Genomic DNA, 16,631 nt, shown 5'->3' with positions numbered 1-16,631 from the left:
ATTAGAATTAATGTCAATCTATGCATTATGTTCACTTTGACAGGAAAAGACAAATGTGTAAACCGTGCATACGCACAAAAAGACGGCATACGCTTGGTTTCACGCACACACGCATGTATAAAAATGTTTGTGGAGCGCAGCACAAACTCTCGAGCTGCCGTCAGGTGGAGACGCTGCATTATAAACTGATACACCACGTACATCTGAACATATGAGGATAATATCAGAGAGGACATCGAAGACCAAACTGATCCTGTGTGCAAACACACACACACACACACACACTCACTCACACACACTACAAACCTGTTTGTGTGTGAGTGAGTGAGACTCACATATTTTGAGCAAATCACTCTGAAATTGATTTTCCACAGATTAATCTTTTCTTTATGTAACAGCGATGTAAATAGACACACAGCTGCTGACATGAACACATGTCAGTCTATGACGTTTTAAACGCTTCAAAATAAAGTTACGGACTCATTTGTTATAAGAAAATGGGACTTGAACATTGAGTAGAACATTGTATATGTATATATATATATGTATATATATAATGATGATTTATTTTATTATTTTTATAATAGTTAGATCAACATTTCGATCCACACTCCATACCAGATGGTGGCGGTAATGCACCAAATCGATGTTTCCCACGCGCCATAAAACCTCAGAAAAGAAGAAGAAGACCGGATGTAACGTATGCTTCTACTTCCTGTAGCGCGCGCCGCTGTATTTGGTTTCGTCGGAGTTTTTGTCCAAGTGTTTTTATTGATTTCATCGATCATGTATGATCAGGATGAAGGTGAGTTTAATTGACCATGTATGATCAGGACGAAGGTCCATTTAATCTCTAATTGAAACGTTAGCAATTAACTGTTAATGTTAGCATCCACTCTGAATGAAAACATGCTAACGACGTTAGCTTTGTTTGAGCTAACAGGCTAATGAACCAGTAACTGCTGTGATGTTGGTTAGTTAGTTTAATAGTTAACTGGCAGTGGAAGGTGATGTTTCACGGTGGATGATATCCATAATATCTCCACGTGTAATCGATATGTATCTGTAACATCATATCTCAAAGCTAATATCGATCAGTGATCAGCTCTTTGTGATTGCCAGATAATCAATATGATGAAGATGATGATGAAATCACTCCGGATCTGTGGCAGGAAGCTTGTTGGATCGTCATCAGGTAAATGTTCATGGATAATGTGATTTTTATTAGAATACCTGCTGTTTTTGTAACACTGATTCAACAAAAGATCAATAAAATAAGGACAGAAACACTCATAAGTCACTTTACTTTCTGCTCTTATTTCGAAAATCCAATTTCTTTAGTACCTTTTGTTGCTTAGCTAGTGTTCACAAGCTAAGTATTGCTAAACAAAGTAAAACCTGTGTTTGTTTGTTTTTAACAGTGACAAAAGTTTCTTTTACAGTATTAAGTTTGTCACTGTAGAGAAAATATTATTGTGACAGCAGCTGAAAGAGCCAGGCTAGAGTTTGCGTTGTGGGTGAGAAGTTTCATGCAAGGTTTATTTTTGTATATCTTCTCAGTTACGTGACATCTTGAGTCACAGGTACCTGCAGAGTCAGGACAGGGAGAGAAAACAAATACTTTTATTTCTCTTGTCAATCCTTTGTTTCTTCCAGCTCTTATTTTGATGAGAAAGGTCTGGTGCGGCAGCAGCTGGACTCCTTTGATGAGTTCATCCAGATGTCGGTTCAAAGAATAGTGGAAGATGCTCCGCCCATCGACCTCCAGGCTGAAGCTCAACACACGTCAGGGGAGGTGGAAGAGCCGGTGAGCTGCAACATGTGGTTTATAAATACTGCTATGACATCACGGCGATGACATCATCGACATCACTGACATGTTTTTGGTGTTTCAGCCTCGTTACCTTCTGAAGTTTGAGCAGATCTACCTTTCAAAGCCGACGCACTGGGAGAAAGATGGAGCGCCATCTCCTATGATGCCCAACGAGGCCCGATTACGGAACCTGACGTATGTTTGACCCACCTGCTCGTTCCTAACCATTTCATTTCTCTGTTGTCGATGTTCTGTGGTGTTCTCTGATGTGATGTTCTCTGATGTTCTGTGATTTTCTGTGGTGTTCTCTGATGTGATGTACTGTGATGTTATGTGGTGATCTCTGATGTTCTGTGATGTTATGTGGTGATCTCTGATGTTCTGTGGTGTCATGCAGGTACTCTGCTCCTCTCTACGTTGACATCACTAAAACAATAATAAAGGAGGGTGAAGACCAGTTGCAAACACAACACCAGAAAACCTTCATTGGGAAAATTCCCATCATGCTTCGCTCCACCTATTGCTTGCTGAGCGGCCTAACAGACAGAGACCTGTGCGAGCTTAACGAGTGTCCACTCGACCCCGGAGGTTATTTCATTATCAATGGCTCTGAGAAGGTAAGCTATGACTGGGGTCAGTGGTCAGAGGTTAACCCGTGACCTGGTGACATCATTGAGAAACTTGAGGCAAAGCTAAGCTGGTAGTGTCTGTTTAAAATGTAGGCTAAGCTACGTGCAAACATTCCATGCACTGTTTACCAGTCAGACAGACAGGAAGTAGAGGCGAGACATTTGGCTCACGTTTGTGATGTGTTCAGGTTCTGATCGCTCAGGAGAAGATGGCAACCAACACAGTTTATGTCTTCGCCAAGAAGGACTCGAAGTATGCGTACACGGCCGAGTGTCGGTCCTGTCTGGAGAACTCGTCCCGTCCGACCAGCACCATCTGGGTCAGCATGATGGCCAGAGGAGGACAGGTGAGTGTGGACATCACCTGCATGCTGATGATGTCGGAGCCCGTCTTCTTATTGGTGAACTTGTCTGTTTCAGGGTGTGAAGAAGAGTGCGATTGGTCAAAGGATCGTGTCGACGCTGCCGTACATCAGACAAGAAGTTCCCATCATCATCGTGTTTCGAGCTCTCGGCTTCGTGTCGGACAGAGACATCCTGGAACACATCATCTACGACTTCGATGACCCTGAGATGATGGAGATGGTCAGTCAAATTCTAACTTATTGATCCAGATCGTGCCGCCTAATGTGGCGTCACCTATGATGTCACTGTGTTTCCAGGTGAAGCCGTCTCTCGACGAAGCGTTCGTGATCCAGGAGCAGAACGTGGCGTTGAACTTTATCGGCTCCAGAGGAGCGAAACCTGGAGTGACCAAGGAAAGAAGAATCAAATATGCAAAAGAAGTTCTGCAGAAAGAAATGCTGCCGCATGTCGGCGTCAGCGACTTCTGCGAGACCAAGAAGGCGTATTTCTTAGGGTGAGTCCTGCGTCATGTGACTCACCTGCACAGGTGAATTGAGCTCACGTGTGTAACTCCATGTCACTGCATCACAGGTACATGGTCCACAGGCTGCTGCTTGCTGCCCTTGGCAGACGGGAGCTGGACGACAGAGATCACTATGGCAACAAGAGGCTGGACCTGGCTGGACCGTTGTTGGCTTTCCTGTTCAGGGGGTGGGGCTTCTTTCTTTCATGACTTGTAAACACACAGAATGAAATAATTCCTCATGTTCTATGTGTACAGCATTTCCATTACTACTATTATTATTGATTATTTGTTATTTTTGATTTACGTATGGCAGCATGTTTAAGAACCTGCTCAAGGAAATCAGAATCTATGCTCAGAAGTTCATCGACCGAGGGAAAGACTTCAACCTTGAACTGGCCATCAAAACCAGAATCATCTCCGACGGCCTCAAATACTCGCTCGCCACCGGAAACTGGGGCGACGTCAAGAAAGCTCATCAGGCCCGAGCTGGGGTTTCACAGGTCAGAACACCTGCCCACAGGTGTACTCACTCAGTCACTCAGTCACTCAGTCACCCATGTGTGTTTGTGTGTTCAGGTATTGAACCGTCTGACGTTTGCGTCCACTCTGTCTCACCTGCGTCGAGTCAACTCTCCTATTGGCAGAGACGGAAAACTGGCCAAACCACGACAGCTGCACAACACGCTGTGGGGGATGGTGTGTCCAGCTGAGACGCCCGAGGTAACCATGGCGACGATCGCGACACACTGACATCACACCGACACGCTGACACAATGAGTTAAGGAGAATCAATAACTGTTTCAGGGTCACGCTGTGGGTCTGGTGAAGAACTTGGCACTCATGGCCTACATTTCTGTGGGATCTCAGCCGTCCCCCATCCTGGAGTTCCTGGAGGAGTGGAGTATGGAGAACCTGGAGGAAATCTCACCTGCTGCCATCGCAGAGTCTGTCACTCCATTTATTGATAATCTGTCTGATTAGATATAAACCACTGTGTCTGTAGTTCTAAAAGCCACCCACAAGGGGCAGCATCACTTTCTCTTAGCTTCTGGAGTTTTAGTTCAATGAGTAATTAAAAGGTACGTTTTCACTTACAAATGTTTTGTGATTGTTTTAGTGCTACAAAGATATTTGTGAACGGATGCTGGGTCGGAATCCACAAAGATCCAGAGCAGCTGATGAACACGCTGAGGAAACTACGACGACAGATGGACATCATTGTCTCCGAGGTGAGCAGCTGCTCTCATCTTAACATACCTTTACATACCTGTCTATTTCTATACACTGCTGTAAAATGGCAAGAATTGACATTTTGCACAGTTGGATCTCAAGAAGGTTCTAAGTCGTGCTTCAAAATGCAAAAAGAAGAAATGGGAGTGAGTTAGCAATTTATTGCCAACAACCATTAAAGTGAAATAGGCTGTTTTAAGACCACAGCCTTTAAAAGCCTAAATCTTCAGTGCCATTTTCTGTCAGGTATCCACACTGTCATGACCTCCTGATGGCAAAGGCAAAAAAACTTTCTCTCTTTGAACGCAGCGAGGCCTCTCGCAGCGTGCCATTGCTGCTGAGGTTGGATGCAGTAAGACTTCTTCGATGATCCCAAAAACATGTGAGAGTGATGTTATTTCTCTGGAAGAAGTCCTTTGTCAGGCAGGCACTGTGAATTGCAGCGTTGTCCTGTTGAAAAACCCAGTCATTAGCACATAGACGATGGCCTTCAGTCATGAGGGATGCCCCCTGCAACATCTCCACACAGCCAGCTCTGCACAACCTGAAGCTCCATTGTTCCATTGAAGGACCATGATGGCGCCCCCTCCACGGTGCCGTGTAGAAAACAACTCAGGTGGGATCTCCTTGTCCTGCCAGGAACGTTGGAAACCATCGGGACCGTCAAGGTCATTTTTTTCTCATCAGAGAATAAACTTCCTTCCACCTTTCAATGTCCCATGTTTGGTTTCTTGTGCAAACTCCAAACTCCACGAAGATGTTTTTGTTCTTAAATCCTTCTATCCCAGATGCCGTCTAATGGTTATGGGACTGCAGTTGGCACCAGTGACGAGCTTCATTTGGGCCGAGGATGGTCCCGTGTCTTGACGGACAGCTATTTGGATCCTCCGGCTCAGGGCCGGTGAAATGTTTTTGGTTCTACCACTTGACTTTTTTGCCTTTGCCATCAGGAGGTCATGACAGTGTGGATATAGTAGTCATGTAGCAGTCATGTAGTAGTTATGCAATATTTCGAAGTGAAGTTACCATGACCACGACATCAGTGTTCATTAATTTGAACTTAACCCTTTAGGTGTCTATGATCAGAGACATAAGAGAGCGTGAGATCAGAATTTACACAGACGCTGGACGAATCTGTCGCCCCCTGCTGATCGTCGAGAAACAGAAGCTACTGCTGAAGAGACGTCACATCGACCAGCTGAAGGAGCGCGAGTACAACAACTACAGGTGAGGGGTCAGATATCACAGATGAGGGGTCAGATATCACAGGTGAGAGGTCAGATATCACAGGTAACCAGTTGGTCTGGTAGAACAGTTGAGTTTGCTTGTTGACCCTCTCTGGTCTCACCTGGTGCAACATCAGCTGGCAGGACCTGGTGGCGAGCGGCGTGGTCGAGTACATCGATACTCTAGAGGAGGAGACAGTGATGCTCGCCATGACCCCGGATGACCTCCAGGAGAAGGGCGTGGCTTACTGTTCCACCTACACTCACTGTGAGATTCACCCGTCCATGATCCTCGGGGTGTGCGCGTCCATCATTCCCTTCCCTGACCACAACCAGGTACAGTGAGTGGGCGGGGCTGAAAGCAGGGAGAGTGGTGGTTGTGTTGATGATCCTGATGATCGTCTCTCGTGTCTTCAGTCTCCTAGGAACACATACCAGTCTGCCATGGGTAAACAGGCCATGGGTGTTTACATCACCAACTTCCACGTTCGAATGGACACGCTCGCTCACGTGTTGTACTACCCTCAGAAACCGCTGGTCACCACACGATCCATGGAGTACTTGCGTTTCAGAGAGCTTCCTGCAGGTAACCAGCGTCATACCACAGATGTTATGTGTCTGGCATTGAGGGCAGAGGTTACGACACTGACATTAATGCTGCTTTTCAGGCATCAACTCGATCGTTGCAATCGCGTCATACACAGGATACAACCAAGAGGACTCTGTGATCATGAACAGGTCGGCTGTCGATCGAGGCTTCTTCAGGTGAGTCCTAACCCTTGAGTCGGAACTCAAGCTGCCATTTGTGAAGAGACAGTACTCACTACAGCTGCTGTCACCTCACAGGTCAGTTTTCTATCGGTCCTACAAAGAGCAGGAGTCAAAGAAAGGCTTTGATCAGGTGGAGATCTTTGAGAAGCCAACACGTGAAACCTGTCAGGGTGAGAATACACCTGTCTGTTTGATGTGGATGGTGGGAGGAGCTAATGTTACATATAGTAAGAACCTATTAAAATCATCTTTAGGAATGAGACACGCCATATATGACAAGCTAGATGATGACGGGCTGATTGCACCTGGAGTTCGTGTATCTGGCGAGGACGTGATCATTGGCAAGACGGTGACACTGCCGGAGAACGACGACGATCTGGACAGCACCAACCGGCGCTACACCAAGAGGGACTGCAGCACCTTCCTGAGAACCAGCGAGACTGGGATCGTAGATCAGGTGATGGTGACCCTGAACTACGAGGGCTACAAGTTCTGCAAGATCAGGGTGAGCGGATACAGCACACCTGAGACACTCCTGTTCCTTATGTGTCCTCGGACCTGATTGAGTGTGTGTTTGTGTGTTTTATCATGACCTCGTCTCTTGCAGGTTCGTTCTGTTCGAATTCCTCAGATCGGTGATAAATTTGCCAGCCGACACGGACAGAAAGGAACATGTGGGATCCAGTACAGACAGGAGGTAAACTGCTATGACGCCATGGTTTAAGTAGTTTCCACTAGCGTAGTAACCTGGTACCAGGTACTATTTTTAGTACCTGCTCAGGCGAGGTTCCAAAAGCGTGCTGAGTAGGTAACTATGCGATGATCGGTCAGACTGCTGTCACAGGAAGAGACGTCACACACAAATCAAGCTGAACTGCAAAGATCTTAAAACTACTTAACAATCCTAATAACGTGGATTAATCTCCAACAAGTACCAGAGAAATCTCTGTATTTAACAGAGGAGTCTGGTGTATTGAGGGACAGCGCCAGCGACCGCGAGCAGCATCACAGACCGCTGTAGTCTGTGGAGTAGGAGTCTGTGCTCCGGCCTAACTGCAGATCACTTAAAACTTCTTAACAACTACAGGAGTCTGGTGTAAAGTCACTATTCACTGCTGTGTGTGTGTGTGTGTGTGTGTGTGTGATGCGCGTATAAAACAAAGTCACCGCAGTTTCATGCAGCCGTGCAGTGATGACTCCGCCCACGTTAAGTTGGTACTTTATTTGCAGTAGAGATGTGACCTAATGGTGTCGTGTTGAGACAAGGTGAGCCCGTGGAAATACACCGTTACACAAGACAAAGATCCTGCACATCTTTGACTTGTGAATATTTTGGTTTCTCTGCAGGAACCTGCCTACAGCTAACCACTTTGTGTGGCTGTAATGTAAAATGTTGTGTGTCTGTGTTCAGGACATGCCTTTCACCTGTGAGGGAATCACACCTGACATCATCATCAATCCTCACGCCATCCCGTCCAGAATGACAGTCGGTCATCTGATTGAGTGTCTGCAGGGAAAGGTAATAATCGATTGTTTCAACTCATAATAACAAGTATAATAACTGTACAACTTATAATGACAAGTATAATAACTGTACAACTCATAATGACAAGTATAATAACTGTACAACTCATAATGACAAGTATAATAACTGTACAACTCATAATGACAAGTATAATAACTGTACAACTTCTAATGACAAGTATAATAACTGTACAACTTCTAATAACAGTATAATAACTGTACAACTTCTAATAACAAGTATAATAACTGTACAACTTCTAATAACAAGTATAATAACTGTACAACTTCTAATAACAAGTATAATAACTGTACAACTTCTAATGACAAGTATAATAACTGTATAACTTCTAATGACAAGTATAATAACTGTATAACTTCTAATAACAAGTATAATAACTGTACAACTTCTAATAACAAGTATAATAACTGTATAATAACTGTATAACAAGTATAATAACTGTACAACCATAATGACAAGTATAATAACTGTACAACTTATAATGACAAGTATAATAACTGTACAACTTATAATAACAAGTATAATAACTGTACAACTTCTAACAAGTATAATAACTGTACAACTTCTAATGACAAGTATAATAACTGTATAACTTCTAATAATATAATAACTGTATAACTTCTAATAACAAGTATAATAACTGTACAACTTCTAATAACAAGTATAATAACTGTACAACTTCTAATAACAAGTATAATAACTGTACAACTTCTAATAACAAGTATAATATTAACAAGTATAATAACTGTACAACTTCTAATAACAAGTATAATAACTGTACAACTTCTAATATATAATAACTGTATAACTTCTAATAACAAGTATAATAACTGTACAACTTCTAATGACAAGTATACTGTATAACTGTAAATAACATAACTTCTAATAACAAGTATAATAACTGTACAACTTCTAATAACAAGTATAATAACTGTATAACTTCTAATAACAAGTATAATAACTGTACAACCTATAATGACAAGTATAATAACTGTACAACTTATAATGACAAGTATAATAACTGTACAACTTATAATAACAAGTATAATAACTGTACAACTTCTAATAACAAGTATAATAACTGTACAACTTCTAATGACAAGTATAATAACTGTATAACTTCTAATGACAAGTATAATATGTATAACTTCTAATAACAAGTATAATAACTGTACAACTTAACAAGTATAATAACTGTACAACTTATAATAACAAGTATAATAACTGTACAACTTCTAATAACAAGTATAATAACTGTACAACTTCTAATAACAAGTATAATAACTGTACAACTTCTAATAACAAGTATAATAACTGTATAACTTCTAATAACAAGTTATAATAACTGTACAACTTCTAATGACAATTATAATAACTGTACAACTTCAATACAAGTATAATAACTGTACAACTTCTAATGACAAGTATAATAACTGTACAACTTCTAATAACAAGTATAATAACTGTACAACTTCTAATAACAAGTATAATAACTGTACAGCTTCTAATAACAAGTATAATAACTGTACAACTTCTAATAACAAGTATAATAACTGTATAACTTCTAATAAGTATAATAACTGTACAACTTCTAATAACAAGTATAATAACTGTACAACTACAATAACAAGTATAATAACTGTATAACTTCAATAACAAGTATAATAACAAATAACAAGTATAATAACTGTACAACTAATAACAAGTATAATAACTGTACAACTTCTAATAACAAGTATAATAACTGTATAACTTCTAATAACAAGTATAATAACTGTATAACTTCTAATAACAAGTATAATAACAACTTCTAATAACAAGTATAATAACTGTACAACTTCTAATAACAAGTATAATAACTGTACAACTACAATAACAAGTATCTAATAACAAGTATAATAACTGTATAACTTCTAATAACAAGTATAATAACTGTATAACTACAATAACAAGTATAATAACTGTACAACTTCTAATAACAAGTATAATAACTGTACAACTTCAATATATAACAAGTATAATAACTGTACAACTTCTAATGACAAGTATAATAACTGTGTAACTTCTAATGACAAGTATAATAACTGTACAACTTCTAATGACAAGTATAATAACTGTGTAACTTCTAATAACAAGTATAATAACTGTATAACTTCTAATAACAAGTATAATAACTGTATAACTTCTAATAACAAGTATAATAACTGTACAACTTCTAATAACAAGTATAATAACTGTACAACTTCTTCTAATAACAAGTATAATAACTGTGTAACTTCTAATAACAAGTATAATAACTGTACAACTTCTAATAACAAGTATAATAACTGTACAACTTCTAATAACAAGTATAATAACTGTATAACTTCTAATAACAAGTATAATAACTGTATAACTTCTAATAACAAGTATAATAACTGTACATTTGAGTTGTTCATAAACATGTTTCCTTGGTGTCCTAGGTCTCGGCAAACAAAGGTGAGATTGGTGACGCGACGCCGTTTAATGACGCCGTCAACGTGCAGAAAGTGTCCAACCTGCTGTCTGAGTACGGATATCACCTGAGAGGAAACGAGGTCAGTTCACTTCCTGTTGTTAAAATGATTCAAACTCTTAACAGATATAGAAGAATTGAGTGATTTTGTATCAGTTTGTGAAGTTAATATTATTTTAATCTCACTCTCAGAGAGTCCTCAATGTTTTCTACAACAATATTATAATTATTGATTAGTCACAGCAGAAATATCAGAAGCGTTTAACCAGGTCAAAGGTCAGATCCAGACCCTAGACTGAGACACAGCTCGTGATGTTGTTTTGAGAAGATGTTCACTTGTCTCTGTGTGTGTCACTTGTCTCTCTCTGTGTGTGTGCGTGTGTGTGTCACTTGTCTATCTGTGTGTGTGTGTGTGTCACTTGTCTCTCTCTGTGTGTGTGTGTGTATGTGTCACTTGTCTCTCTGTGTGTGTGTGTGTGTCACTTGTCTCTCTCTGTGTGTGTGTGTGTGTCACTTGTCTCTCTGTGTGTGTGTGTGTGTCACTTGTCTCTCTCTGTGTGTGTGTGTGTGTCACTTGTCTATCTCTGTGTGTGTGTGTGTGTGTCACTTGTCTCTCTCTGTGTGTATGTGTCACTTGTCTCTCTGTGTGTGTCACTTGTCTCTCTCTGTGTGTGTGCGTGTGTATGTGTCACTTGTCTCTCTGTGTGTGTGTGTGTGTCACTTGTCTCTCTCTGTGTGTGTGTGTGTGTCACTTGTCTCTCTCTGTGTGTGTGTGTGTGTGTGTGTCACTTGTCTATCTCTGTGTGTGTGTGTGTGTGTCACTTGTCTCTCTCTGTGTGTGTGTGTGTATGTGTCACTTGTCTCTCTGTGTGTGTGTGTGTGTATGTGTCACTTGTCTATCTGTGTGTGTGTGTGTGTCACTTGTCTATCTGTGTGTGTGTGTGTGTCACTTGTCTCTCTCTGTGTGTGTGTGTATGTGTCACTTGTCTATCTCTCTGTGTGTGTGTGTGTGTGTGTGTGTGTCACTTGTCTCTCTCTGTGTGTGTGTGTGTATGTGTCACTTGTCTCTGTGTGTGTGTGTATGTGTCACTTGTCTATCTGTGTGTGTGTGTGTGTCACTTGTCTATCTGTGTGTGTGTGTGTATGTGTCACTTGTCTATCTCTCTGTGTGTGTGTGTGTGTGTGTGTGTGTGTTCAGGTTCTCTATAACGGGTTCACAGGGAGGAAACTGACGTCTCAGATCTTCATCGGTCCGACATATTATCAGCGTCTCAAACACATGGTCGACGACAAGATTCACTCAAGAGCCAGAGGACCAGTCCAGATCCTCAACAGACAACCTATGGAGGGACGCTCACGGTAACTCACTGTCTGTCTCTCACATGTCTGCCTGCTTGTCTCTCTCTCACACGTCTGCCGGCCTGTCTCTCTCTCTCTCTCACACGTCTGCCTGTCTGTCTCTCAGCGATGGCGGTCTGCGTTTTGGCGAGATGGAGCGTGACTGTCAGATCGCTCACGGCGCCGCTCAGTTCCTCAGAGAGCGTCTGTTTGAAGCGTCTGATCCGTATCAGGTCCACGTGTGTAACCTGTGCGGCCTGATGGCCATCGCCAACACCAGGACGCACACGTACGAGTGTCGCGGCTGCCGCAACAAGACCCAGGTCAGTGACCCTGACCCTGACCCTGACTCTGACCCGGGTCAGTGACCCTGACCCGTCATCACAAATATGATCTTCTAACGCTTGTGTGTCTTTGGCAGATTTCGCTCATCCGGATGCCGTACGCCTGTAAACTTCTCTTCCAAGAACTGATGTCAATGAGCATCGCCCCTCGTATGATGTCATCGTAGACCGACAGCCAATCACACACAGACGTTTGTTTGTTTCAGTGCAAAGTTTTTGTAAAAGTAGAATAAACAGTTTTTCTTTAATACAGGCTTCCCTTTCTGAGTCCACTACAGACCACTACAGTCCACTACAGTTTGCGAAGTACACATTAAATGCAGAGTCATTTTTTGTTTGATGGTTTTTTTAATTGAATGACATCACTTCCTGTGTAAGTCATCAGTGTTGACAGTATTTCTTGATGAAGGCTGACAGCAGGTCTCTGTACGGCGACGCTGATCCATCGGTGCGCAGTCGCAGGATTCTGTGGATCCTCGAAGAACGAAGGACCAGGTTGTGACTGAAGCCGACCAGACTGGAGGTGAACCAGTACAGAGCCATGGACTGTGGGCGGAGTCAGAGAATAACAAAATGTCAACGTGTGTGTGTGTGTGTGTGCGCGCGCTTGCTTCAGCTGAATACAGTGTTTAAGGACATGAAACAATGTTTTTTGAAAAATTTCTGTGTCTGTCTCTCTATGTGTCTGTCTGCTGCACTGAACATTGACGGGTCATTCTTGTCTGAGACTGAGACTCAGAGGGGACAGGGTCTTGGACAGAGGTCTGGACTCACACAGGGGACTGTGGCAGCGAGTGGTACCATCAGGACTGAGAATCCTCTGATAAAGTTCAGCAGCAGCTTCTGAAAAGATGTCGGATTTCGTCTCTGAAGAGAAAACACCTGAAGGACGAGACACGAGGAAGTGAGATGAGGTCACAGGTCATGTCATCACTGAGGTCAACCCAGCTGAACCCAGATGAGGTCACAGGTCATGTGACCTCATGTGCTGAACGACTCACCTCAACAATCAGCAGGTTAGCAAGTCCCAGACAGACTGGCAGGATCCAGGTGGAGTCAGGTGAGGTGAGATCAGAGAACCAGAGAGCGCCCCCTGCTGCCAGATCACCCTGAACCTCTGCACAGATAATACACCGCTTTGATTCCTGCTCTCAGTCCTGGACTGATCAAGCCCAGCGGCCCAGACTCTTACCAGACTGAACCAGACTCAGGTTCCTCAGAGCCAGACTGAAGCTGATCCAGAGTGGCAGCTGAACCCAGACCAGCAGACTGGTCTTAAACGGGTGACAGTTCTCTCTGACGTAGAGCTGAGTCCTGATCCTTCGCAGATTCCTCTGGAACTGAACCCTGAAAGAGTTTTATTTTAGAGTTCAGTGTTCATCACAGAAACACCAATGAAACACTTGATATAATAACATGTGACCACACGGTGCAACTGAACCTAAACATCATTATTAGATGTGAGGAGAAGATGAGGAGCATGAGATCATCCTGGATATTTTTTATAGATTCTTAATCTATAATCTAATCTCCTTGACGTCAGTAAACTCAGTCGCAGTCATGGCTCAATCATTTCTGTCAGGGTTTCAGATTTCAGCAACAAATTTCATTTGGGTTCATCCCTAGTTTGTTTGTTTGTTTGTTTGTTTGTTTGTTTGTTTGTGTGTGTGTGTGTGTTACCGGCTTTGTTTGTCTGTCCAGCTTCTTTCTCTCGCTCGGACTGAAACTTCGTATCGAAGCCTTTTTGCCACATCAGCGATCTCCGCCTGCAGGGCCTCAACCTGTCAATCACCTGGAGGTTACTATGGTTACCTTGCAGAACGTATTGATAAATCAGTTTGAGTGATCAGACCTTGGAGATGATGACCAGCTGATAGGCGGCGAGTGGCAGGGTGACGAGTGACCTGACAGACAGCGTCGCCACGACGATACTCAGCCACCACGGCAACCCGCTCACCTGCTGCATGCTCACCATGAAGTTCTCGCACAGGTGAACCAGAGCCGAGTCCGCCAGGCTGTCGTACCAACTGGATGCCACATCGCCACCGCGGACGCCTGACGCTGCCCTGACATGTGACCAATGACAACAGGCTATGGTTCCTGTGGATACAGACCACTTCCTGTTTACAACCGAACAAACCCCACGAACAGGAAGCTGCAGGAGGCGGAGCTTCAGAACGCCACCCCTCACCAGCCCTACAACACTCAGCATGATGACCACTCCCCCTTTTCCTGAAGAGACAAACAGGAATGAGATTAGACAGGTTAACTGGTCAGTTGTTAAACTAACTGTTAGACAGGTTAACTGTTAGACAGGGTAACTGGTCAGTGGTTAAACTAACTGTTAACAGGTTAACTGGTCAGTGTTAGACAGGTTAACTATTAGACACGTCAACTGTTAGACAGATTAACTGTTGGACAGGTTAACTGGTCAGTGTTAGACAGTTTAACTGTGAGACATGTTAACTGTTAGACAGGTTAACTGGTCAGTTGTTAAACTAACTGTTAGACAGGTTAACTGTTAGACGGGTTAACTGGTCAGTGTTAGACAGGTTAACTGTTAGACGGGTTAACTGGTCAGTGGTTAAGACAGGTTAACTGTTAGGACAGGTTAACTGGTCAGTGGTTAAACTAACCGTTAGACAGGTTAACTGGTCAGTGTTAGACAGGTTAACTATTAGACACGTTAACTGTTAGACAGATTAACAGGTCAGTTGTTAGACTAAATGTTAGACAGGTTAACTGTTGGACAGGTTAACTGGTCTGTGGTTAAACTAACTGTTAGACGCGTTAACTATTAGACAGGTTAACTGGTCAGTGTTAGACAGGTTAACTGTTAGACGGGTTAACTGGTCAGTGGTTAAGCTAACTGTTAGACAGGTTAACTGTTAAACAGGTTAACTGGTCAGTGATAGACAGGTTAACTGTTAGACAGGTTAACTGGTCAGCGTTGAAACTGTTAGCGCAAACCTGAACCAGAGTAACTAACGACTTAATTCATCTACTAACGTAACGTTAACGCACCTGAGTGACGTCAGTCGTCAAAGTCTCGTTCACGTTCAGTTCAGAGAATTCATCGTTTTTTTCTATCCTTTCAGCTTCTTTCCTCCATTCACTGACGCGTCCCACACATATGACGTCACTCTGTTTACCGTCGCGTGGCGAATGAATATGACGTCAACGAAGCGCGTTAAAACCAAAACTCAAAATAATGAGATTGTTATTATTCATTTTCAATCAAAGAAACTGAGGTTTCAGTTAAACACGTAAAAAGACGAAGACTTAAAACAATAACCTCAAACCGGAAAAAACCCGCTCAAACTCTCAAAATAAAAGCATCATTTGAAAGAAGCAGCTACTGAAAAATGTGTTGTTTACTGTCTCGTTAAAGGAGTTGATGTTCTGATGGAAACTGAATTTAAAAATGTACGTATTTGGGCATCTTTGTGAATACATTTTCCTCCAGGACTACTCTCACACATCTGTCCTCACCTGTGTTTCAGTAACTCCTGAGGTTACAGTAATTTGACAACCAAAGTCATTCAACTGGTTTACTTGTATAGCTAAGTTCTTTCAGGGCTCTTCTGTCTTTTATTTTGAAATCTTAAACCGGAAACCTGTCGCCTTCCCGAGTCTCAGCAGCAAACATGGCGGAGTTCAGCCAGGTGGGCCTCCTGGTGGCCCTGCTGCTCTTCACGGCCCTCACGGTCCGGGACATTTACCTCGGTAGATCGAGTCCACAGCCCGGTCACTCTCCCACCGACAGTCTCGGTGTGTCTCCGCCAACCACTGAGTCTGGCAAACCCGCCAAATCCTCCGTGTACTCCGGCCCGGTGCTCAGGTTCCAGTACTGGTGAGTGAGTTAGCACGTTAAGCTATCGGCTAACCCTTGATAAATGGTATTATTTTATTATAGTTTTTATACTTTGGTTGTTAAATATTGTATTATATTACATTACATGTCATTTAGCAGACGCTTTTATCGAAAGCGACTTACAACGTGCCAGGGGTGGAGTTGAACTTGCGACCATGAAGTCTTTGCACACAGGGTCTTAACCACTGAGCCACTCCACCCCCTACATTATTAAACACATTAATAAATATGAATACATATTATTGAAACGGCAACAAATAGGGGACAAACATGCATGGTCTTTAGAAGAAATCGATTATTGATTATCAAAAGTACAGTTATTGGTTAATAATTAATGATACAGTTTATCACGTGATAAGGTGATGGAGAGTCTCCTGTCCTCACCTGTCTTTTAAGACCTCTCTCACACATGTCCTCACCTGTCTTTAAAGACCTATCTCACACACATGTCCTCACCTGTCTTTAAAGACCTCTCTCACACACATGTCCTCACCTGTC

The 16,631-nt window shown here is 42.6% G+C and overlaps 2 protein-coding genes and 1 long non-coding RNA gene across 3 annotated transcripts; 2 read left to right on the top strand and 1 right to left on the bottom strand.

Moving 5' to 3' along the window:
- Positions 1 to 58: 58 nt before the first annotated feature.
- LOC122764784 lies at positions 59 to 509 on the top strand. Its single transcript, XR_006359881.1, has 2 exons — positions 59 to 129; positions 165 to 509. It is a non-coding gene; the product is annotated as an uncharacterized LOC122764784 (long non-coding RNA).
- A 167-nt stretch (positions 510 to 676) lies between these two features.
- polr2b (RNA polymerase II subunit B) lies at positions 677 to 12,507 on the top strand. The gene is made up of 25 exons (XM_044018714.1): positions 677 to 805; positions 1,123 to 1,195; positions 1,657 to 1,807; positions 1,896 to 2,008; positions 2,211 to 2,430; positions 2,631 to 2,789; positions 2,863 to 3,027; positions 3,105 to 3,301; positions 3,379 to 3,498; positions 3,627 to 3,813; positions 3,890 to 4,033; positions 4,118 to 4,257; positions 4,431 to 4,542; positions 5,616 to 5,770; positions 5,907 to 6,105; positions 6,187 to 6,355; positions 6,438 to 6,534; positions 6,616 to 6,710; positions 6,795 to 7,045; positions 7,148 to 7,237; positions 7,952 to 8,059; positions 10,546 to 10,659; positions 11,776 to 11,936; positions 12,043 to 12,238; positions 12,337 to 12,507. Exons 1-25 carry the CDS (start codon positions 703 to 705, stop codon positions 12,424 to 12,426), a joined length of 3,609 nt encoding a protein of 1,202 aa, XP_043874649.1. The 5' UTR covers positions 677 to 702; the 3' UTR covers positions 12,427 to 12,507.
- Positions 12,508 to 12,587: 80 nt separating this feature from the next.
- On the bottom strand, positions 12,588 to 15,549 carry LOC122764782 (cytochrome c oxidase assembly protein COX18, mitochondrial). Its single transcript, XM_044018715.1, has 7 exons — positions 15,284 to 15,549; positions 14,112 to 14,491; positions 13,940 to 14,040; positions 13,452 to 13,606; positions 13,261 to 13,376; positions 13,034 to 13,141; positions 12,588 to 12,805 (listed from the first exon to the last, which is right to left on the bottom strand). The coding sequence occupies exons 2-7, from the start codon at positions 14,469 to 14,471 to the stop codon at positions 12,641 to 12,643; spliced, it is 1,005 nt and encodes a 334-aa protein (XP_043874650.1). The 5' UTR covers positions 14,472 to 14,491; positions 15,284 to 15,549; the 3' UTR covers positions 12,588 to 12,640.
- Between the last annotated feature and the right edge of the window lie 1,082 nt (positions 15,550 to 16,631).

The sequence above is a fragment of the Solea senegalensis genome, unplaced genomic scaffold (assembly GCF_019176455.1).
Source record: "Solea senegalensis isolate Sse05_10M unplaced genomic scaffold, IFAPA_SoseM_1 scf7180000017658, whole genome shotgun sequence".
NCBI lineage: Eukaryota > Metazoa > Chordata > Actinopteri > Pleuronectiformes > Soleidae > Solea > Solea senegalensis.
The sequence above is the reverse complement of the archived record's forward strand: the minus strand, read 5'-3'. Positions and strand labels throughout refer to the sequence as shown.

Bases quoted from the DNA above. Each gene is read 5' to 3' on its own strand.
- polr2b (XM_044018714.1), top strand. From the start codon at position 703: ATGCTTCTACTTCCTGTAGCGCGCGCCGCTGTATTTGGTTTCGTCGGA. The intron at 3,499-3,626 runs GTGGGGCTTCTT...TACGTATGGCAG, and splicing joins TTGGCTTTCCTGTTCAGGGG to CATGTTTAAGAACCTGCTCA. The intron at 4,543-5,615 runs GTGAGCAGCTGC...TTAACCCTTTAG, and splicing joins TGGACATCATTGTCTCCGAG to GTGTCTATGATCAGAGACAT.
- LOC122764782 (XM_044018715.1), bottom strand. From the start codon at position 14,471: ATGCTGAGTGTTGTAGGGCTGGTGAGGGGTGGCGTTCTGAAGCTCCGC. The intron at 14,041-14,111 runs GTCTGATCACTC...GGTGATTGACAG, and splicing joins AGCTGGTCATCATCTCCAAG to GTTGAGGCCCTGCAGGCGGA. The intron at 13,607-13,939 runs GTAACACACACA...AAACTCTTTCAG, and splicing joins TGGACAGACAAACAAAGCCG to GGTTCAGTTCCAGAGGAATC.